Below are 15,769 nucleotides of genomic sequence, written 5' to 3' on the forward strand. Positions count from 1 at the left end.
AAAGTTCTCTCTCTGTTGATGTAAGCCATTGTAGCTCATCCACCAGTCTCTTTCTCTCTCATGTGTTAGATGCTTTTTTTTATTTGATAAGTTACAGTTTGGACTGGTGTTTACATCACTGGATAGACTATCACAATACACAACCAAAATAACAGTGAAGCAGTCCATTGTCAATATCAAAATCCAGTGCCAATGCTATGGCAGAGAGGCCTGCAACTCTGCCACAAAAGCAGCACTTTCCTTCCCACAGCAGTGCTTTGTTGCTGATTAATGCACCATTCAAAATCCATTCTCTCCTAATTTAACAGTCCTTCACAGCTTATAGAATAAGTATTAGCATGGAAAAAACGGAAGTCCATTATATTCATGTAAGAGATCACATCCCGAAGAGGTGAGAGTCCAGTCTTGTCTGCACAATCACATGACTTGCCCTACCTCATCTAGCCTGCAGATGTCACTGTTGAAACATTTTGATCAGAACCTCAACCACAAATAGACATTTTATTTAATAAATTATTCTGACATGTGGTAAATATTAATTTCAGTCAGTTACCCTGTTGACATTTAATATTGCTCTTGTCTTTAGAAAGATTACCACTTTTAATGCCCTTCCATCTGCCACCAATCTGTTACATCATTTACTGTCTTTCATTTCATAACTCTAAATCAATAATGTGGTTCTTATGTATACCCCAGAATCTCTTGCAAATCTCTTCACCTTTGTAAGCTATTAAATTCAGCTTCTTATCAGGATGATGGCTCCAGTCAAACTGTAAAGCATTCAGGACTCTGGGGCTTTTATTGTGAAAGATAAGGACATGAGCACATGGTAGCTTCATCGTGTTTCTCGGGTCTGCTTTGGCCCACTTATTAACCAATCAGCGTTCAGCCTATGCCAAACTATTCCTTGTTGGATTTCAAAAGAACGGCACGGGAGCACGCTTGTGTAAGCTGAATACCCGTCTCCATAGGCTCTACATACATATGGAAACGGACAAAACTGTGGTATCATAACATAAAACCTGAAAGAGAAAACATGACTTCACAGTGCACCTGCGGGGACCGGTTGCTATGACGACTAAAGCCACTGAGAGGAGTGTTAGGAAGGCAGACGTGAAGGTTTCAAAGAAAAGCTTATCAAGTGAAAAGTCGTATTAAAAAATAGTTTCAGCCTGAGTGGCAGCAACTTTCCTACTACAAAATATGAATTTTTCAGTTTTATTTATACAGCGCCAAATCACAACAACAGTTCCCTCAAGGCGCTTTATATTGTAACGTAGACCCTACAATAATACACATATTATTGTAGTATTGCGACCGTGGTTCAGGGGATTGGGAAGGTCATCTTGTAACTGGAAGGTTGCCGGTTTGATCCCTTCCTCTGTCTGTCTTGGTCGTTGTGTCCTTGAGCAAGACACTTCACCTACCACCTACTGGTGTTGGCCAGAGGGGCCGATGGCGTGATATGGCAGCCTTGCTTCTGCCAGTCTGCCCCAGGGTGTGGCTGCAACTTTAGCTTGCCTCCACCAGTGTGTGAATGTGAGAGTGAATGAATAGTGGAATTGTAAAGCGCTTTGAGGGTCTCGAAAAGCGCAATATAAATGTAATCCATTATTATTATATAGAGAAAAACCCAACAAGCATATGACTCCCTATGAGCAAGCACTTTGGTGACAGTGGGAAGGGAAAACTCTCTTTTAACAGGAAGAAACCTCCAGCAGAACCAGGCTCAGGAAGGGTCAGCAATCTGCTGCGACCGGTTGGGGTGAGAGAAGGAAGACAGGATAAAATACATGCTGTGGAAGAGAGACAGAGATTAATAACAAGTATGATTTAATGCAGAGATCTCTATTAACACATAGTGATTGAGAAAGATGACTGAAGAAGAAATGAATACATCATGGGAATTCCCCAGTTTTAAGCCTAATCTTAAAAGTAGAGCTAGTACTGCATCCAAACTGGAAGTCAAGTCAAGTCAAGTGGCTTTATTGTCATTTCAACCATGTGCAGAAGTAGAACAGAAGTACAATACGACAATACGACCACAATACAACCATGTGCAGTATGTACAACGTTCCTCCAAGACTGTGGTGCTACATATAACATGTAACAGACAATCAACACGGGGCTACATAGAGGGCAAGTGTGCAAAAATTGAAAAAAACAAAACAAGACAAAGACAGTGTAACACCAGAAAAAACAAAATGATACAGACACATGGCAGTGCAGACACAGAAAGTGTGACAATGCCAGTGGGTTGTGCAAAAGACTGAGCATTCTGCTAAAATTTGCTCCTCTGGGCTTCCTCACCAATATGTCATTCTGAGCATCAAACCGTGCGTTGTTCAGTGCATCTGTTAGCGAGGCGTCGCCATCAACCCCAGGTGTCTTCTTCTTGTAGTTGCTGATGGCCTTGATGCCCTGCTACATGCAACTGTCTAGGAAGTGGCCATGGATTCTTCTGCCGTGTACTTGCTTTGCTGCACTGATGTCTTGAGACAGTTTGGCCCTTGCTGTTCCCAGGGCAAACAAACAAAGGAACCACAAAGCTGTCAGTAAACCATTTTATGCCTTACCAAGCCAGGTGTATCCAGAAATCTTGGGAAAAGGTCCAGGACAGAAGAAGCTGTGGCTGGATCTTGAATCACTTTTTGCCTATGTTGAAATGTCACCTTCATTTTCTCTTTGACAGTTTCATGTCAGTTGAGTGCCTCATCACTGACATAGCTTCCTTGCAGTCATCACCTGACAACTGTCTCGCATTTGAACACAAGTTGTGAAGAATTTTGGGGCTGTCTTGAAAAGCTGACCTTGGTTTCTGCATCTCTTCAGTAGAGTTGCGCTGCACAGTTTTCAATCTCCATGCCAGGTAACCAGAACCACTTTGGTGATCATAGAAATGTTCCTATCGAATTATGAGCAAGAGAGATTTGTTCCGTATTGATTACCTGTTACCCTACACTGTTTGTAGCAAGTTTTGGATACTGAAGAAAACTCCTTCCTGACTGTTGGGATTGTTCAGTAATACATGTCAAAAAGCCAGATATGGCAAATGCATTAGAGGTCTATTTAAATCAATTGTTACAGAATGACATATTTTTTGTACATTTATTTATTTTGGGTCCATTATGTTATAAATGAGCAAAGGACTGAAATCATTTTTTCTCGCTGTTTACATTTCTACTGTTTAAGTGACTGGTATTCATACGGTGTTAAATTAATGTGTGATGAGTAACCTGTGCATTGTGCATATGGTGGGTTTCAGCAGTTGCTGTAAGAAACAGTATTACTGGCTTGGACAAGATATGTAATGGTGACTTATAGCTAAGGTGACTTAAGTATACATGTTAAGTGATGTTTAAAAAGTAACAGTAATTACTGTGCTTTAAAGTTGTAACAGTAAGCTGAGATTAATATTCATTTGCTCCTCAACTACCAAATCAAATTTAAGCTGCTGCATTAACGTTTACATTAAGGCTAAGTATACAAATTAAAAAAAAAAAACCTCCAACAATGGCAGAGTTTGAGACTAATCCAGAAATCAGTGAAAAGGGTGATGTGGAACAATTTTCTGCAGATGAGCAACTACAAGCAGTTGAAGGCATAGCTGATGATGTTTCTACTATCACAAAGAGCACGACAGAGCCAACGAGTCCGTACGTTGACGGAAAAGGGCAAAGAACTGTACGATAAGCACATAGGCTACATTCACACTGCAGGCAAAAGCGCATCAAATCTGACTTTTTTGAACCTATGCGACCCATATCCTATCATGGTATGACAGTGTGAACAGCACAAATCCGATATTTTCAAATCCAATCTGGGTCACTTTTGTATGTGGTACTGAATCCGATACATATCTGATGTTTTAGAAAGCGACTGCTGTTTGAACGGTCATGTCGCACTAAATCCGTCTTTTACGTCACTGACACAAGTTAGATGCCAATTATCAGCGCCGGAGAAGTGCACGAGAAGACATTGTGAATGCTTCTTGGCCATCCAGTGAAAATGTTGGGAAGACAGCGTTGGAGAAACGTGGACCTTTTATTTGTACTGTATAATCTCCTGTCATGGTCCGCGGCCCGGCGTCCGAGGTGCTGATGGGACTCCCGTGGGCGTGGCTGCTAACTCCACACCTGCATCCCATCCCAGGCGATCACCAGGTGGACTATTTAATCCTGCCCAGCCTGCTGCTCCACGCCAGTCCGTAGTCGTCCTTCAGCGGTAACGCCTGCGGGAAAGCCCTTATGCAAACCTATCCGTGTGAACTAACACTAACTCTGCCCTGTGTACTCAGATCACAGCTCGGCGTGTTTGAGCCACCAGCCTGTCCACCTGCCCGTCTGGAATTTGGATCCCGATCAGCCCCAGCCGCCTCGACCTTTCTGGAGCTTCTCCCCACGGACCCTCACCCCTCCCTCCGGTTCCCTCGGCCCCGCTATCATCGTAAGACGCGTACTCTACCTCCCCTCGTATGCTGCCGTTTTCCCCGCACCCCAATAATCCTTTTTCCTTTTTCTGTTTCAGCCTCCCACGGTCCCGCTCTCGGCGTTCCAGCGCGACTCGCCTCCCGGTCCCTCGGTTTCTCTGGTTCCGTGCGTTTTTTCCCTTCTACCCTCCCGGGACACCCTCAGTTATAATAAAGTTTATTTTTTGTTCTCTCGTACCACTGTGTGTGTGTTCTGCTCCTGGGTCCAGCTTGTGCGTGGAACTTCGGTTCATGACAATCTCCTCTCTAAAACAGCAATTAGGATCATTATTAGGCCATATGTAAATAAAAAAATAACTTTATAACTTAAAGAAAAATTGGGAAACGTAAAGTCAGAAATAAGTCTTTATAGTAAGGGCCATCAGTCAAACAGTACTGTTTTGGTCTGGGTCTAAACAGAGCGCATTGTGTGTGATGTCTTCTTTTGCGCATGTGGGCCGCTTTGAGGGTTCATACTAGAGCGCGTTTGCTGTCACATTTTATTTGTGGTGTGAACAAGCAGACAAAAAATCGGAATTGAGCATTAAGACCTGCAGTGTCAACGTTGTCATTAAGGATGCCAAAGGAGCTATAGATGGTCAGTGCTCAAAGGATCTGCTACAAGAACATGTTTCCAAGGTTCTGAGTGCTTCTAAGGTTGTGAATGGTTGAGTTGAGACGTATTGAATTTCCAGATAATGACACAAGATGGAGGATGGATATGTGTGAAGCCATAACAAAGACAATTGTTGAATCTGTAAGAAAGTGCCCAAGCCCAAGTAGAGTGGAGGTTCAAAGAGATGAAGAACATTGGAAGGATACTGAGTCTTTACCTAAGTCAGTAGCCTCAGATGTGGAAAGTAGGGATGAACAATGGAAGGAGACTGAGTCTATGCCTAAGTTAGCCTCAGACAGGATGAGTGTCAAGTCACACCACACTAACCTCTCTTCTCATTCAAGGGTTTCCTCCAGACACTCCAGCAGGCTCTCAGCTAAAAGACAAGATGCAGCTGCTGAAGTTACAGCAAATGAGGCTGCTCTGCAAGTTCTGCTTGAACAAGATATCCATATGAAGAAAACTGAAAGACAAGAAGCAGAAATAGCACAAAGACAAAAGGCTCTAGAAGTAGAACGACTTGTTACTGTAAAAAAGCTGATTGCAGCAAAGGCTCGACAGCAGGTGTATGAATAAAGTGAATGTTCAGATGAAGAAATATACAACCTACTTCACCACAGATCTGAGAAGAAAAATGAAGTCAAGTCTGAAAAAATGACCAGCATATCAAACGGTGTTCCTCGCCACCGCAACGAAAGGTGAACACAGAAGATCTGGTTAAAGCATTTGCAGTGTCTCTTAATGCAAGTCGTCTTCTGGTACCAGAGCCAACAATATTCAGTGGCAATCCTATCAGATATAATGATTGGAAAATTTCCTTTCAGACTCTGATCGACAGGAAAAATATACCAGTTGAAGAGAAGACTTATTACCTGAGAAAATATGTAAGTGGACGTGCAAGTAAGGCAATAGAAGGCTACTTCCCACTTGGCACAGAGGCTGCATACTATGCAGCATGGGCAGTTCTCAAAGAGAGGTATGGGAATCCCTTCCTCGTAGCCAAGGCCTTCAGATACAAACTTGGCACATGGCCTAAGATAAGCTCTAAAGGCAGTATGGAACTTCAAGCATTTGCTGACTTCCTTTGCTGCTGCAAGACAGCCATGTTGCAAATGAAGGGGTTTGAAGTGCCTGTAATCCTATAACATCTCTCTTTGCTCTCAAGCCAAGTGAAATTAAAGGGGAACAGAAGCAATGTAGCAAAGGTGCTAGCAATTAACTCAAATGAAAGAACTGTTAGTGCTAGTTGTGTGTACTGTGAAAGGTCGGGTCACAGCCTACTTAAGTGTAGAAGGTTCAAAAGTGAGAGTGTAACGGAGCGGAAAGACTGATTTATTTCCAAGATGTTTTGTGTTTTTAAAAGGAAGGAGACCTTCCTAAAAACGGGCAGAGCAGTGGAGCCGCCAAGGGAAACACACAATTTAAACTGTAAGATTAAAAATATAATTTATTATATTTAAATAGTTAAAAATGTAAGATAAATTAAAACAACCTTGGCCAAGGGATAACACAATAAAAATCAATAAAACACAACATTAAAAGTCCAGTGGAATCCACCACAGCATAAAAGTCCCAGGGAGTTAAGAAATCCAGCGAAGTAAAAGGGAAACCCAGCGGAGTCCTCTCCTTCCTTTCCGCATTCGCGTCTTGATATGCTAGAGAAAGGGAGGAGCGGCAGTCACTATTCTTCCGGCAGTTTTTATTCAATAAAAGGGGATAAGTCAAAGACTTACCCCGGGTGGGCAGAGCTCTCAACTCCGCCCGCCGCTTCTTAAAAACTGCAAAGCCACACAGCCGTCCCGTGCCTTCCGCTGGTGCTGTCTCCGCTCTCCCCGCTGGTACTGTCACTCTCTGCGCTGGTGCCCTGTGCGCTGGTACTGTCCGTTCTTCCTCGAACGCCAAGCTCCAACCCTCTTATGTGTCACTCAGCACTCTGTAAATTACACTCCCTTTCCTCTCAGGTGTGTCCAATTAGTAAAAATGGGGAAAGGCGGAGTCTCTCCAGGACAATTTGCCGGCAACTAAAACATGCAAACTAAATAAAACACTGCACAAAAATATAACCAATGCATGCAATATAAAAAATAAATATGTACACTTCACATTAAAATACAGCACAGCAAAACAACATCCGTCCTTCCCTGGATGACATCCCCCCACACTGAAATATTAGCAGTCCCTGCTAATGCTCCATCTCCCTATAACGCTCTGGTGGAATCCCACGCGTGGCCCTAATGGACCGTCTAAGGGACATACCTGAATCACTCTGGTGAGGTGACACACAGTCAGTAAGGGGTAAAAATCCATAAAACACTGGCGCTGGGAAATCCGAAGGGCCTGTGGTCGGCTCCTCCGTAGGAGGGGTAAAGTCTGTTTGAGGAGCAATGCACACTTTTAAGGCATTCCTATGTAAAGTTTGTATATTACCCCCCTTTTCTGGTTTGACCTTATACACTAAGCCCGTATCTCCCACCTGTTCCAACACCACATATGGCTCAGGAGACCACCAGGAGCACAGTTTTCCTTTGCCCTGTCTGTTTCGGTCACGTACCCAGACTCTCTCTCCGGGCAACAATGGGAGGGTACAGCCTCTTTTCTCATACTGGCTTTTGTGTTGGGAGGCCGCACTATACATCCTCTGCCCAGCCAAACGGTAAGCTAGGGAGAGTTTCTGTTGATGAGAATACACCCACTCACTTACATCCTGCCTCGCCTGCTGGGGGCCACGCCTAACACCACGTCCACAGGAAGTCGCAAGTGTCGACCAAACATCAAATAGGCAGGCGCATAACCTGTGGAACTATGGATAGTATTATTATAAGCATGAACGAGTTCCGGCAGATTTCCTACCCACTGGCTCTGCCTAACTGATTCTAGGGAGCGGAGCATGTTCAATAGGGTCTGATTGAAACGTTCTACACTACCATTCCCTGCAGGGTGGTAAGGTGTCGTACGGCTTTTGGCTATACCATAGGTATCACAAAGCTGTTTCATTAATGCAGATTCGAAATTAGACCCACGGTCGGAGTGGAGTCGGCCTGGGCAACCAAACGGCTGTATCACATACTTCCACAAAGCCTTTACTGTAGTCTCTGCTGTTTGGTTTATTGTAGGGATAGCCCAAGCGAACCGCGTAAACAGATCAGTCACCACAAGTATGTTTTGATAAGTGTCAGTTGGTCGGCCTAAGGACAGAAAATCCATGCCTACAACCTCCAAAGGGTATGAGACTGAAATAGGGTGCAGTGGAGCCCTAGGTTCTACCCTCTCCTTTTGTAGACTACAGGGGACACAACCCAGATGAAACTGACGTACCTGCGCTCCCATATTAACCCAGTAGAACCGCTGCCGTATCCGAGAGAGGGTTCGATCTACCCCCGCATGGGCAGCAGCCTCATGGATCTTCCGCCACACCTCATGGCACCTGGAACTAGGACACACAACTTGATGACGAGTCTCCTGGGTATATTCGTCCGACACTTTACGGCACAATACTCTGTCTTTAATAAAAAGTCTTTTTTGCTGCTGTAGGAGTCGCCGCACACCATGCGACAATGCCTGACGTTCCGACTTTGTAGGTGCGACCTGAGCTTCCAGAAGTTGTTTTACCACTTGAATATCCGGATCGTGAACTTGTGCTTCTGCCCAGTCACTCCCCTCTACCTCACAGGTCAATTCAATGGCTGCTGAAGTGACTCCACGCTCTGATCCAGCCCCCTCCAGGTGCTCTGCTGGGACAGTGGGGAATCGAGAAAGGGCATCAGCATTAATATTGCTCTTACCCGAACGATACTTGATCTCGTAGTCGAAAGAGGCCAGCTGGGCAACCCAACGTTGTTCTACTGCGCCCAAGCGAGCAGTCTGTAAATGGGCCACAGGGTTATTATCAGTATACACAACGAATCGTGCACCAGTCAGATAGTCTTTAAACTTTTCGGTAACCGCCCACTTAAGGGCTAACAGCTCCAACTTGAAAGAACTATAGTTTGCGTCATTCCGTTCCGTGTGGTGTAAACTTCTGCTGGCGTACGCTATTACCCTTTCTTGGCCCTCTTGAACCTGCGCCAGAACGGCTCCCAGCCCGCGGCCACTGGCATCTGTATACACAATAAAGGGAAGAGAGTAATCTGCGTATGCCAAAACAGGTGCCTGCGTTAAAGCTGCTTTGAGGGCCTCAAATGCCGTTTGACATTCTGGGGACCACTGTACTTTACGACAGTCTGTTCTCTTGTTCACAGGGAACCCTGTCAATAATGCATTTAAAGGGCGTGCGATTTGAGCAAAACCGGACACAAAACGTCTGTAGTAACCAGCCAGGCCCAAAAAGGATCTGACCTGTCTGATGGTATCAGGGACCGGCCAATCCATCACCGCAGAAATCTTATCCGGGTCTGGTCTTACACCATACTTATCCACTACATGCCCCAGAAATTTCACCTCTTGTTGCAGGAACTCGCACTTGTTCGGCTGTAACTTCAACCCATGACGCCACAGCCTCTGAAACACTTCATCTAGATGCTGTAAATGAGACGAAAAGTCAGGTGAATAAATGATAATGTCGTCTAAGTACACCAATAAAGACTCGGCAATCTGTCCACTCAAACAGTGCTGCATCAGGCGCTGAAATGTAGCGGGTGCATTGCACAGACCAAACGGCATCCGCTCGAACTCAAACAACCCAACTGGGGTCGTAAAAGCAGTCTTTTCTCTGTCCGTCGGGTCCATTTGGACCTGCCAGTATCCACTGGCTAAGTCCAGGGTGGAAAACCACTTCGCTCGAGTAAGGCTTGTCAATGTCTCTTCTATTCGTGGCAAGGGGAAAGCATCTTTATGCGTCACCGCATTCAATTTTCTGTAGTCCACACAGAACCTCCAGGCGCCATCCTTTTTTCTCACCAAAACAATGGGTGCAGCCCATGGGCTACAGCTTTCCCGGATAACTCCCTTTGCCATCATATCTACCAAGAGACTCCTCATTTCCTTATACATTGCGGGGGGCAAAGGACGATACCTCTCTCTAATGGGAGCTGCATCACCTGTGGGGATACAATGATGCACCAGGTCAGTCCTCCCGAAATCTTCGTCATCTTTAGAGAACACCTTCTCCCATTTAAGCAATAGAGCACGTAGCTCGCCCTGTTGCAGTTCAGACAGGTCAGGTCTTTCAATCAGTTTATTCATCTCCCCAGGTAATCTCTCCTCCTCCGTGGGGGCGCCACTATCGACCAGGGCCACCTCCACCACACCGTCCGTCCCAAGGGACAGGCTCAGGTCCTGTGAGCCATGTACGTCAGCTTCATCCACGCAGGATAGCTTTCCCAGTTTCTGGTAGCGACCTATAAAAAGAGGATAGGGGTGTGGGTTACAAATCCTCACTGGCACTCTCCCGGCCCTTACCATGACAAGGGTTCTCGCCACCCCCACATCAGGGGTTTCAGGCAGTGCCTCCACCAAGGCACAATAGTCTGTTCCTTGCGGACCCGTCTGAGTCCGGCCCCACACCATTATTTCACTCCTCGGGGGGACTTTAATTTTGCGTCGGCCAGCTAGCCGTACATACCCCACCATTCCGTCCTCCACTGTACTTGCTTCTATCCGTCTGCATGTTGCGAAGGCAGTCCTCCAGGCCTGCTGATTCGTTAACTGCTGTGGGGCAGGAGTAGTCTTTTCCGGCCACTTAATTACATTCCAACAGGCAGTCACAACATTCATACCAATAATCAGTGGGTGAGTGCAATGGTCATCTTTTACCACCACAACCCCGCGTCCAGGAACCTTAACACCTTCTATTTCCATGTCCAGGACAGCATAGGTGGTATAGGGAATTTCCAGACCATTGGCGGCTCTCAGCCTAAAGGCGGTTGGAGTTTTCTCAAGCCTAGCCTGGGAAAAATACTCATTAAACAGACTCTCCTGTATCAAAGTCACTTGTGACCCGGTATCCAACAAGCCTTGAAGCTCCACCCCTTCGATCACTATCTTCACTGTTGGACACTGCCCAATAAATGTTTCTGTGGCCCTTAATTCCTTAGGTGAACCAAAAAACCCCGCCCCTCGGACCTCAGCAGCAGGGTCATCTAGTTTAAACTTGGCTGGGAAGACATGGAGGTCTGGCAAAACCTAGCTATATGTCCTGCTTGTTTACACCTCCGACAGATAGGCCGACCTTGTGCATCCCAGCTAGCATTTGATTGTCGCGGTCTTCTCCTAAACTGAGGTGCAGGCGGAAGAGTAGCTACAGCTGGCTGAGTGGAGCCTCTAATTTCCCTTACTAGCTCTTGTGCCAATCCTTTAATTTGTGCCTTAACATCCTCCAGTATCTCCTGTTTTAACACCTGCCTCCAATCTTCTTTCTGTTCAACTTTAAAAGGAGCATGAGACTTATTTACAGAGAGGCAGGTTACCTCAGACTGGGGCTGTACATGTTCTGAGTCTAGGAGCAGTGCCTCCTGGCGTATGGCAGCAAAATCTTGGTCTGGATTACGCCGCACATAAACCTTCAGTGCCTGACTTACAGGGCCCTCCCGCAATCCTAGCAACAATTGATCTCGCAGGGCTGCATCAGAGGGGACATTATCTGGATCATGCTTTCGCAACCTACAGTATAATTCTCTTAACCGCAAGATAAATGAAGATACGGTTTCACTTGAGTTCTGAGTGCAACTAAAAAACTGTGACCTAAGAACTGGGGTGGGGACACGATCACCATATAAAGAGTCTAAAAAAGAAAAGATTTTTTGTACTTGGTCTCTTTCACTGGTTTCAAGAACACTGACCTGACGTTTAGCCTCACCTGCTAGCGCTCCCAACACAATAGCAACTTTCCTCACTTCAGGCAAGTCCTGAGATCCCAGCAGCCCCCGCATCTGCTCCTTCCACTCCTGATATTGCACATCCTGATCAGGCCCTTTAAACTTCGGCAGCCACGGGGCTCCGGGATACACAGGCATCATCATATTTGCTATTCCCCTGGCTAACCAAACTGCTCTTGGCTCCGTATCCTATGTCGACAACGCCAATTATGTAACGGAGCGGAAAGACTGATTTATTTCCAAGATGTTTTGTGTTTTTAAAAGGAAGGAGACCTTCCTAAAAACGGGCAGAGCAGTGGAGCCGCCAAGGGAAACACACAATTTAAACTGTAAGATTAAAAATATAATTTATTATATTTAAATAGTTAAAAATGTAAGATAAATTAAAACAACCTTGGCCAAGGGATAACACAATAAAAATCAATAAAACACAACATTAAAAGTCCAGTGGAATCCACCACAGCATAAAAGTCCCAGGGAGTTAAGAAATCCAGCGAAGTAAAAGGGAAACCCAGCGGAGTCCTCTCCTTCCTTTCCGCATTCGCGTCTTGATATGCTAGAGAAAGGGAGGAGCGGCAGTCACTATTCTTCCGGCAGTTTTTATTCAATAAAAGGGGATAAGTCAAAGACTTACCCCGGGTGGGCAGAGCTCTCAACTCCGCCCGCCGCTTCTTAAAAACTGCAAAGCCACACAGCCGTCCCGTGCCTTCCGCTGGTGCTGTCTCCGCTCTCCCCGCTGGTACTGTCACTCTCTGCGCTGGTGCCCTGTGCGCTGGTACTGTCCGTTCTTCCTCGAACGCCAAGCTCCAACCCTCTTATGTGTCACTCAGCACTCTGTAAATTACACTCCCTTTCCTCTCAGGTGTGTCCAATTAGTAAAAATGGGGAAAGGCGGAGTCTCTCCAGGACAATTTGCCGGCAACTAAAACATGCAAACTAAATAAAACACTGCACAAAAATATAACCAATGCATGCAATATAAAAAATAAATATGTACACTTCACATTAAAATACAGCACAGCAAAACAACATCCGTCCTTCCCTGGATGACAAGAGCATTCTAGAAACTAAAGTTTGCTCAAGACAAAAAGTTATGTTTTGGCTATCTGAAATCTGGTCATTGCTCCAAGGATTGTGAAAGCAGAGAAACCTGTGACACATGTAATAAAAGGCATCCAACATGTCTTCATGACAATCGTACTAAGGAAGAGAGAACAAGGAGAAATCAAAGCAAGAACAGTGACAGGACAAGACAAATGAACTCAGACGTCTCACAAGACGACAGTGTCACACCAACAACAAGTGAAGCAACTTCTAACAGAGTCACACAGAATGTTGACAACACTCACACATCTTCCATTATTCCAGTATGGGTTTCAACCAAAGGTGAGCCAGAGCATGAAATTCTTGTGTACGTGTAACAGTGTTTATGTGGTATTATTCCACTTGCCACAAATATCAGTGTAATGGGGAAACAGCGCCCCCCCTTTTGGTGTGGCTGGTTAGGTGAGGCTGGCTGCAGTAATCGCTGCCAGTCTGCCGTAGCCATACGAGAGTGTGCTGTGCGGAGTGGTGTATGGCGAGCCTGTGCACTGATAATACACCGTTGTTTCCATTCAGGAAATAAAGTGGCAACGATCGATCAGAGACTCCTTGTCTTTTTAAAAACACTACACAACGCAGAGTCGAGGAGTCTGTTTGGGCCGAACTGGTTACACTGGTGCCGTGACCCCAGCTCCTGCTATCCTGCGACCGCAACGGGGGCCGTCTACTTCCTGGAAGGTGGAAAAGTCGCGGGAGACTGGCTTTTCTTAGTCCCGCCATTTTCTGCGTTCTTTAGAGACATCGGGGCGGGGCTCTGTGCTTTCTTTGTTTTGGAGAGTTACAAAAAAAAAAGAAAAAAAAAAGGGAGGGACACATTGCTGAGCCATGGCAGATTTCCCCAGTTTTGGCAGGGGAAGGGGGGCAGTTGGTTTTACCCCTCTGCATTCATATGGCAGAGGCAGATCAAGGTTGCTGACAGCCCCAGTTTCCTCCACACCTAAGCCTGTCCTTGCTGAGTTAAATGAAAACCCTATTGTTGGGAACTGTGATGATCTACAAAATACTAGATCAGAAACCAGTCCCACAAAAGAGAACCTTTATGCAGAGATTGCAACGCAAATTGGGTTTTCTATTGGGGAAAGCATTGCCTCTTGTCTTGAATCTCGGTTGGGCTCTGGAGTGGGAAACAGTGTTGTTGGGTCTGCCAATGTGTTATCTGAACCCTCACTATTGAATGTGATTGTAAAGTCTGATGTTAAAGAACCTGTGTGTTTTAGAGGGGATGGCTGTGATACATGCAGTGTTCAGGAATGGGAGGAAATGATGATGACTTTTTTTAAGAGAAGAGGGGTACCAGTTGCTGAACAAGCTGATGATGTGCTAAGTAAACTGCTGGGGAGGGCACGAGAAATAGTCAAGGTGGGCATACGTAGTAAGCCATCGGTGTGTCTTGAGAGGGGCCCAGAGCCCATTTTTGAGATCTTAAAGCAGCACTTCAGTGACACTGCCTGTTCAAGCATGCCTTTAGCTGATTTTTATGCAACACTACCCAACTCAGGTGAAACACCGTTTGATTACTGGCTCAGGTTGAACAGAGCCATGGAGGTGACTGAAGACTGTCTGAAGAGACAAAATAAGTCCTTTGCATATCTGACAAAAGAGCTGACTGCTATGTTTATCCGCCACTGTCCAGACTCAGAACTGTCTCTTATTTTCAAGTGCAAGCCCCTGCAGCAGTGGACGGTTGCTGATGTGCACGAGAAATTGCTGGAGCATGGCAAGGACCGGAAGTGCACCCCTCAGTTTAGTGCAGTCAGTGCCTTTGTCATGGTCCCGGGCCATGTGGGCCCAGTATTCTCAGTTTTTGTATGTTTTGTATTTCATTCCCTAGTCATGCCTTGGTTCCTAGGATTATTTAGTTATGATGATCCTTATTTGATTACCTCCTGTGTGCCCCTGTGTATCTGTGAGCCCTCGTCTCTCCTTGTGTTTTATTCTGTTTTCCCCAGCCCGTTATGTCTGTGTTCTCCCCGTGCTCTCTCTCCTCCTGTTTGAACCTCTGTACTTCCTGTTTTACTTTGGGACTCCCGCACCTGTATACGTCATGTTATGTTCACCCCGCCCTGTCTCGTTATGATTATCAGTGTCACCTGTGTTCCCCATGTGCTCCCACTTCCCTCGTTAACCCTCGGTGTATTTATGTCTGCGTCTCCCTCAGTTCTGTGTCGCGTTCTCCCTCATGCTGCGTGGATTTCCCTGTGTCTCTCTCCGAGTGTTAGTTTATTGTTCCCAGTTTAAGTTTTGTATTTCCTGTGATCTGCCTTCCAGCATTAAAGCTGTGATTTTGAGTTTATCCCCTGAGTCCGTGAGTTTGCATTTTGGGTCCTCATCCTGCCTGCCACACAGCAAGCCATGACAGCCTTGAGTTTTCAGCAACAGGAGGTGAGTCCTAATGTGCAGCAGGCGACAGGCAACAGTAAGTGTATTACACCATCACCAACCTCTACCTCAGCATCACTTACCGACCTTCATGCAAAACCACCTACTGATCGTCTTGATCATGTGATAGCCCTGTTAGAGAAAGTCCTGGAGGGACAGCTTCGACAAGCAAAGCTGCCTGCTAAAGATGATGTAAGGGTTCCCCGGAACCAAACACACAAAATTGTGCCTTGCGTGATTTGTGTTGACACTGAACATTCTACATATCACCACTGTAGAGCCCATCAGCTATGTTTCATCTGCCATGCTGGCGACCACACACGGGCTCAATGCCCCAGGGCCGTGTCTGTCAGAGTGAGGGGGCCTGAATCAGCCACCCAGCAGCTGGGA

General features: G+C 45.9%; 1 protein-coding gene and 1 pseudogene across 1 annotated transcript; one reads left to right on the forward strand and one right to left on the reverse strand.

Annotated features, from left to right (window-relative positions):
• Nucleotides 1–3,513: 3,513 nt before the first annotated feature.
• Nucleotides 3,514–5,886, forward strand: LOC147327895 (uncharacterized; annotated as a pseudogene).
• Nucleotides 5,887–8,884: 2,998 nt separating this feature from the next.
• Nucleotides 8,885–12,040, reverse strand: LOC147327896 (uncharacterized). Its single transcript, XM_086297412.1, has 4 exons — nucleotides 11,878–12,040; nucleotides 9,420–11,176; nucleotides 9,123–9,181; nucleotides 8,885–8,945 (listed from the first exon to the last, which is right to left on the reverse strand). Exons 1-4 carry the CDS (start codon nucleotides 12,038–12,040, stop codon nucleotides 8,924–8,926), a joined length of 2,001 nt encoding a protein of 666 aa, XP_086153538.1. The 3' UTR covers nucleotides 8,885–8,923.
• Between the last annotated feature and the right edge of the window lie 3,729 nt (nucleotides 12,041–15,769).

The sequence above is a fragment of the Aulonocara sp. 'chitande type north' Nkhata Bay genome, linkage group LG6 (assembly GCF_057382095.1).
Source record: "Aulonocara sp. 'chitande type north' Nkhata Bay isolate Kocher_YH1m ecotype deep benthic linkage group LG6, A_spYH_male_GT1.1, whole genome shotgun sequence".
NCBI classification, from domain to species: Eukaryota; Metazoa; Chordata; class Actinopteri; order Cichliformes; family Cichlidae; genus Aulonocara; species Aulonocara sp. 'chitande type north' Nkhata Bay.

Coding starts and splice junctions, on each gene's coding strand:
- LOC147327896 (XM_086297412.1), bottom strand. CDS start 12,040: ATGATGATGCCTGTGTATCCCGGAGCCCCGTGGCTGCCGAAGTTTAAA. Junction 9,182..9,419: donor TCCCTGATACCATCAGACAG/GTCAGATCCTTT, acceptor TTGTGTATACAG/ATGCCAGTGGCCGCGGGCTG. Junction 8,946..9,122: donor TTCAAGAGGGCCAAGAAAGG/GTAATAGCGTAC, acceptor GCCCATTTACAG/ACTGCTCGCTTGGGCGCAGT.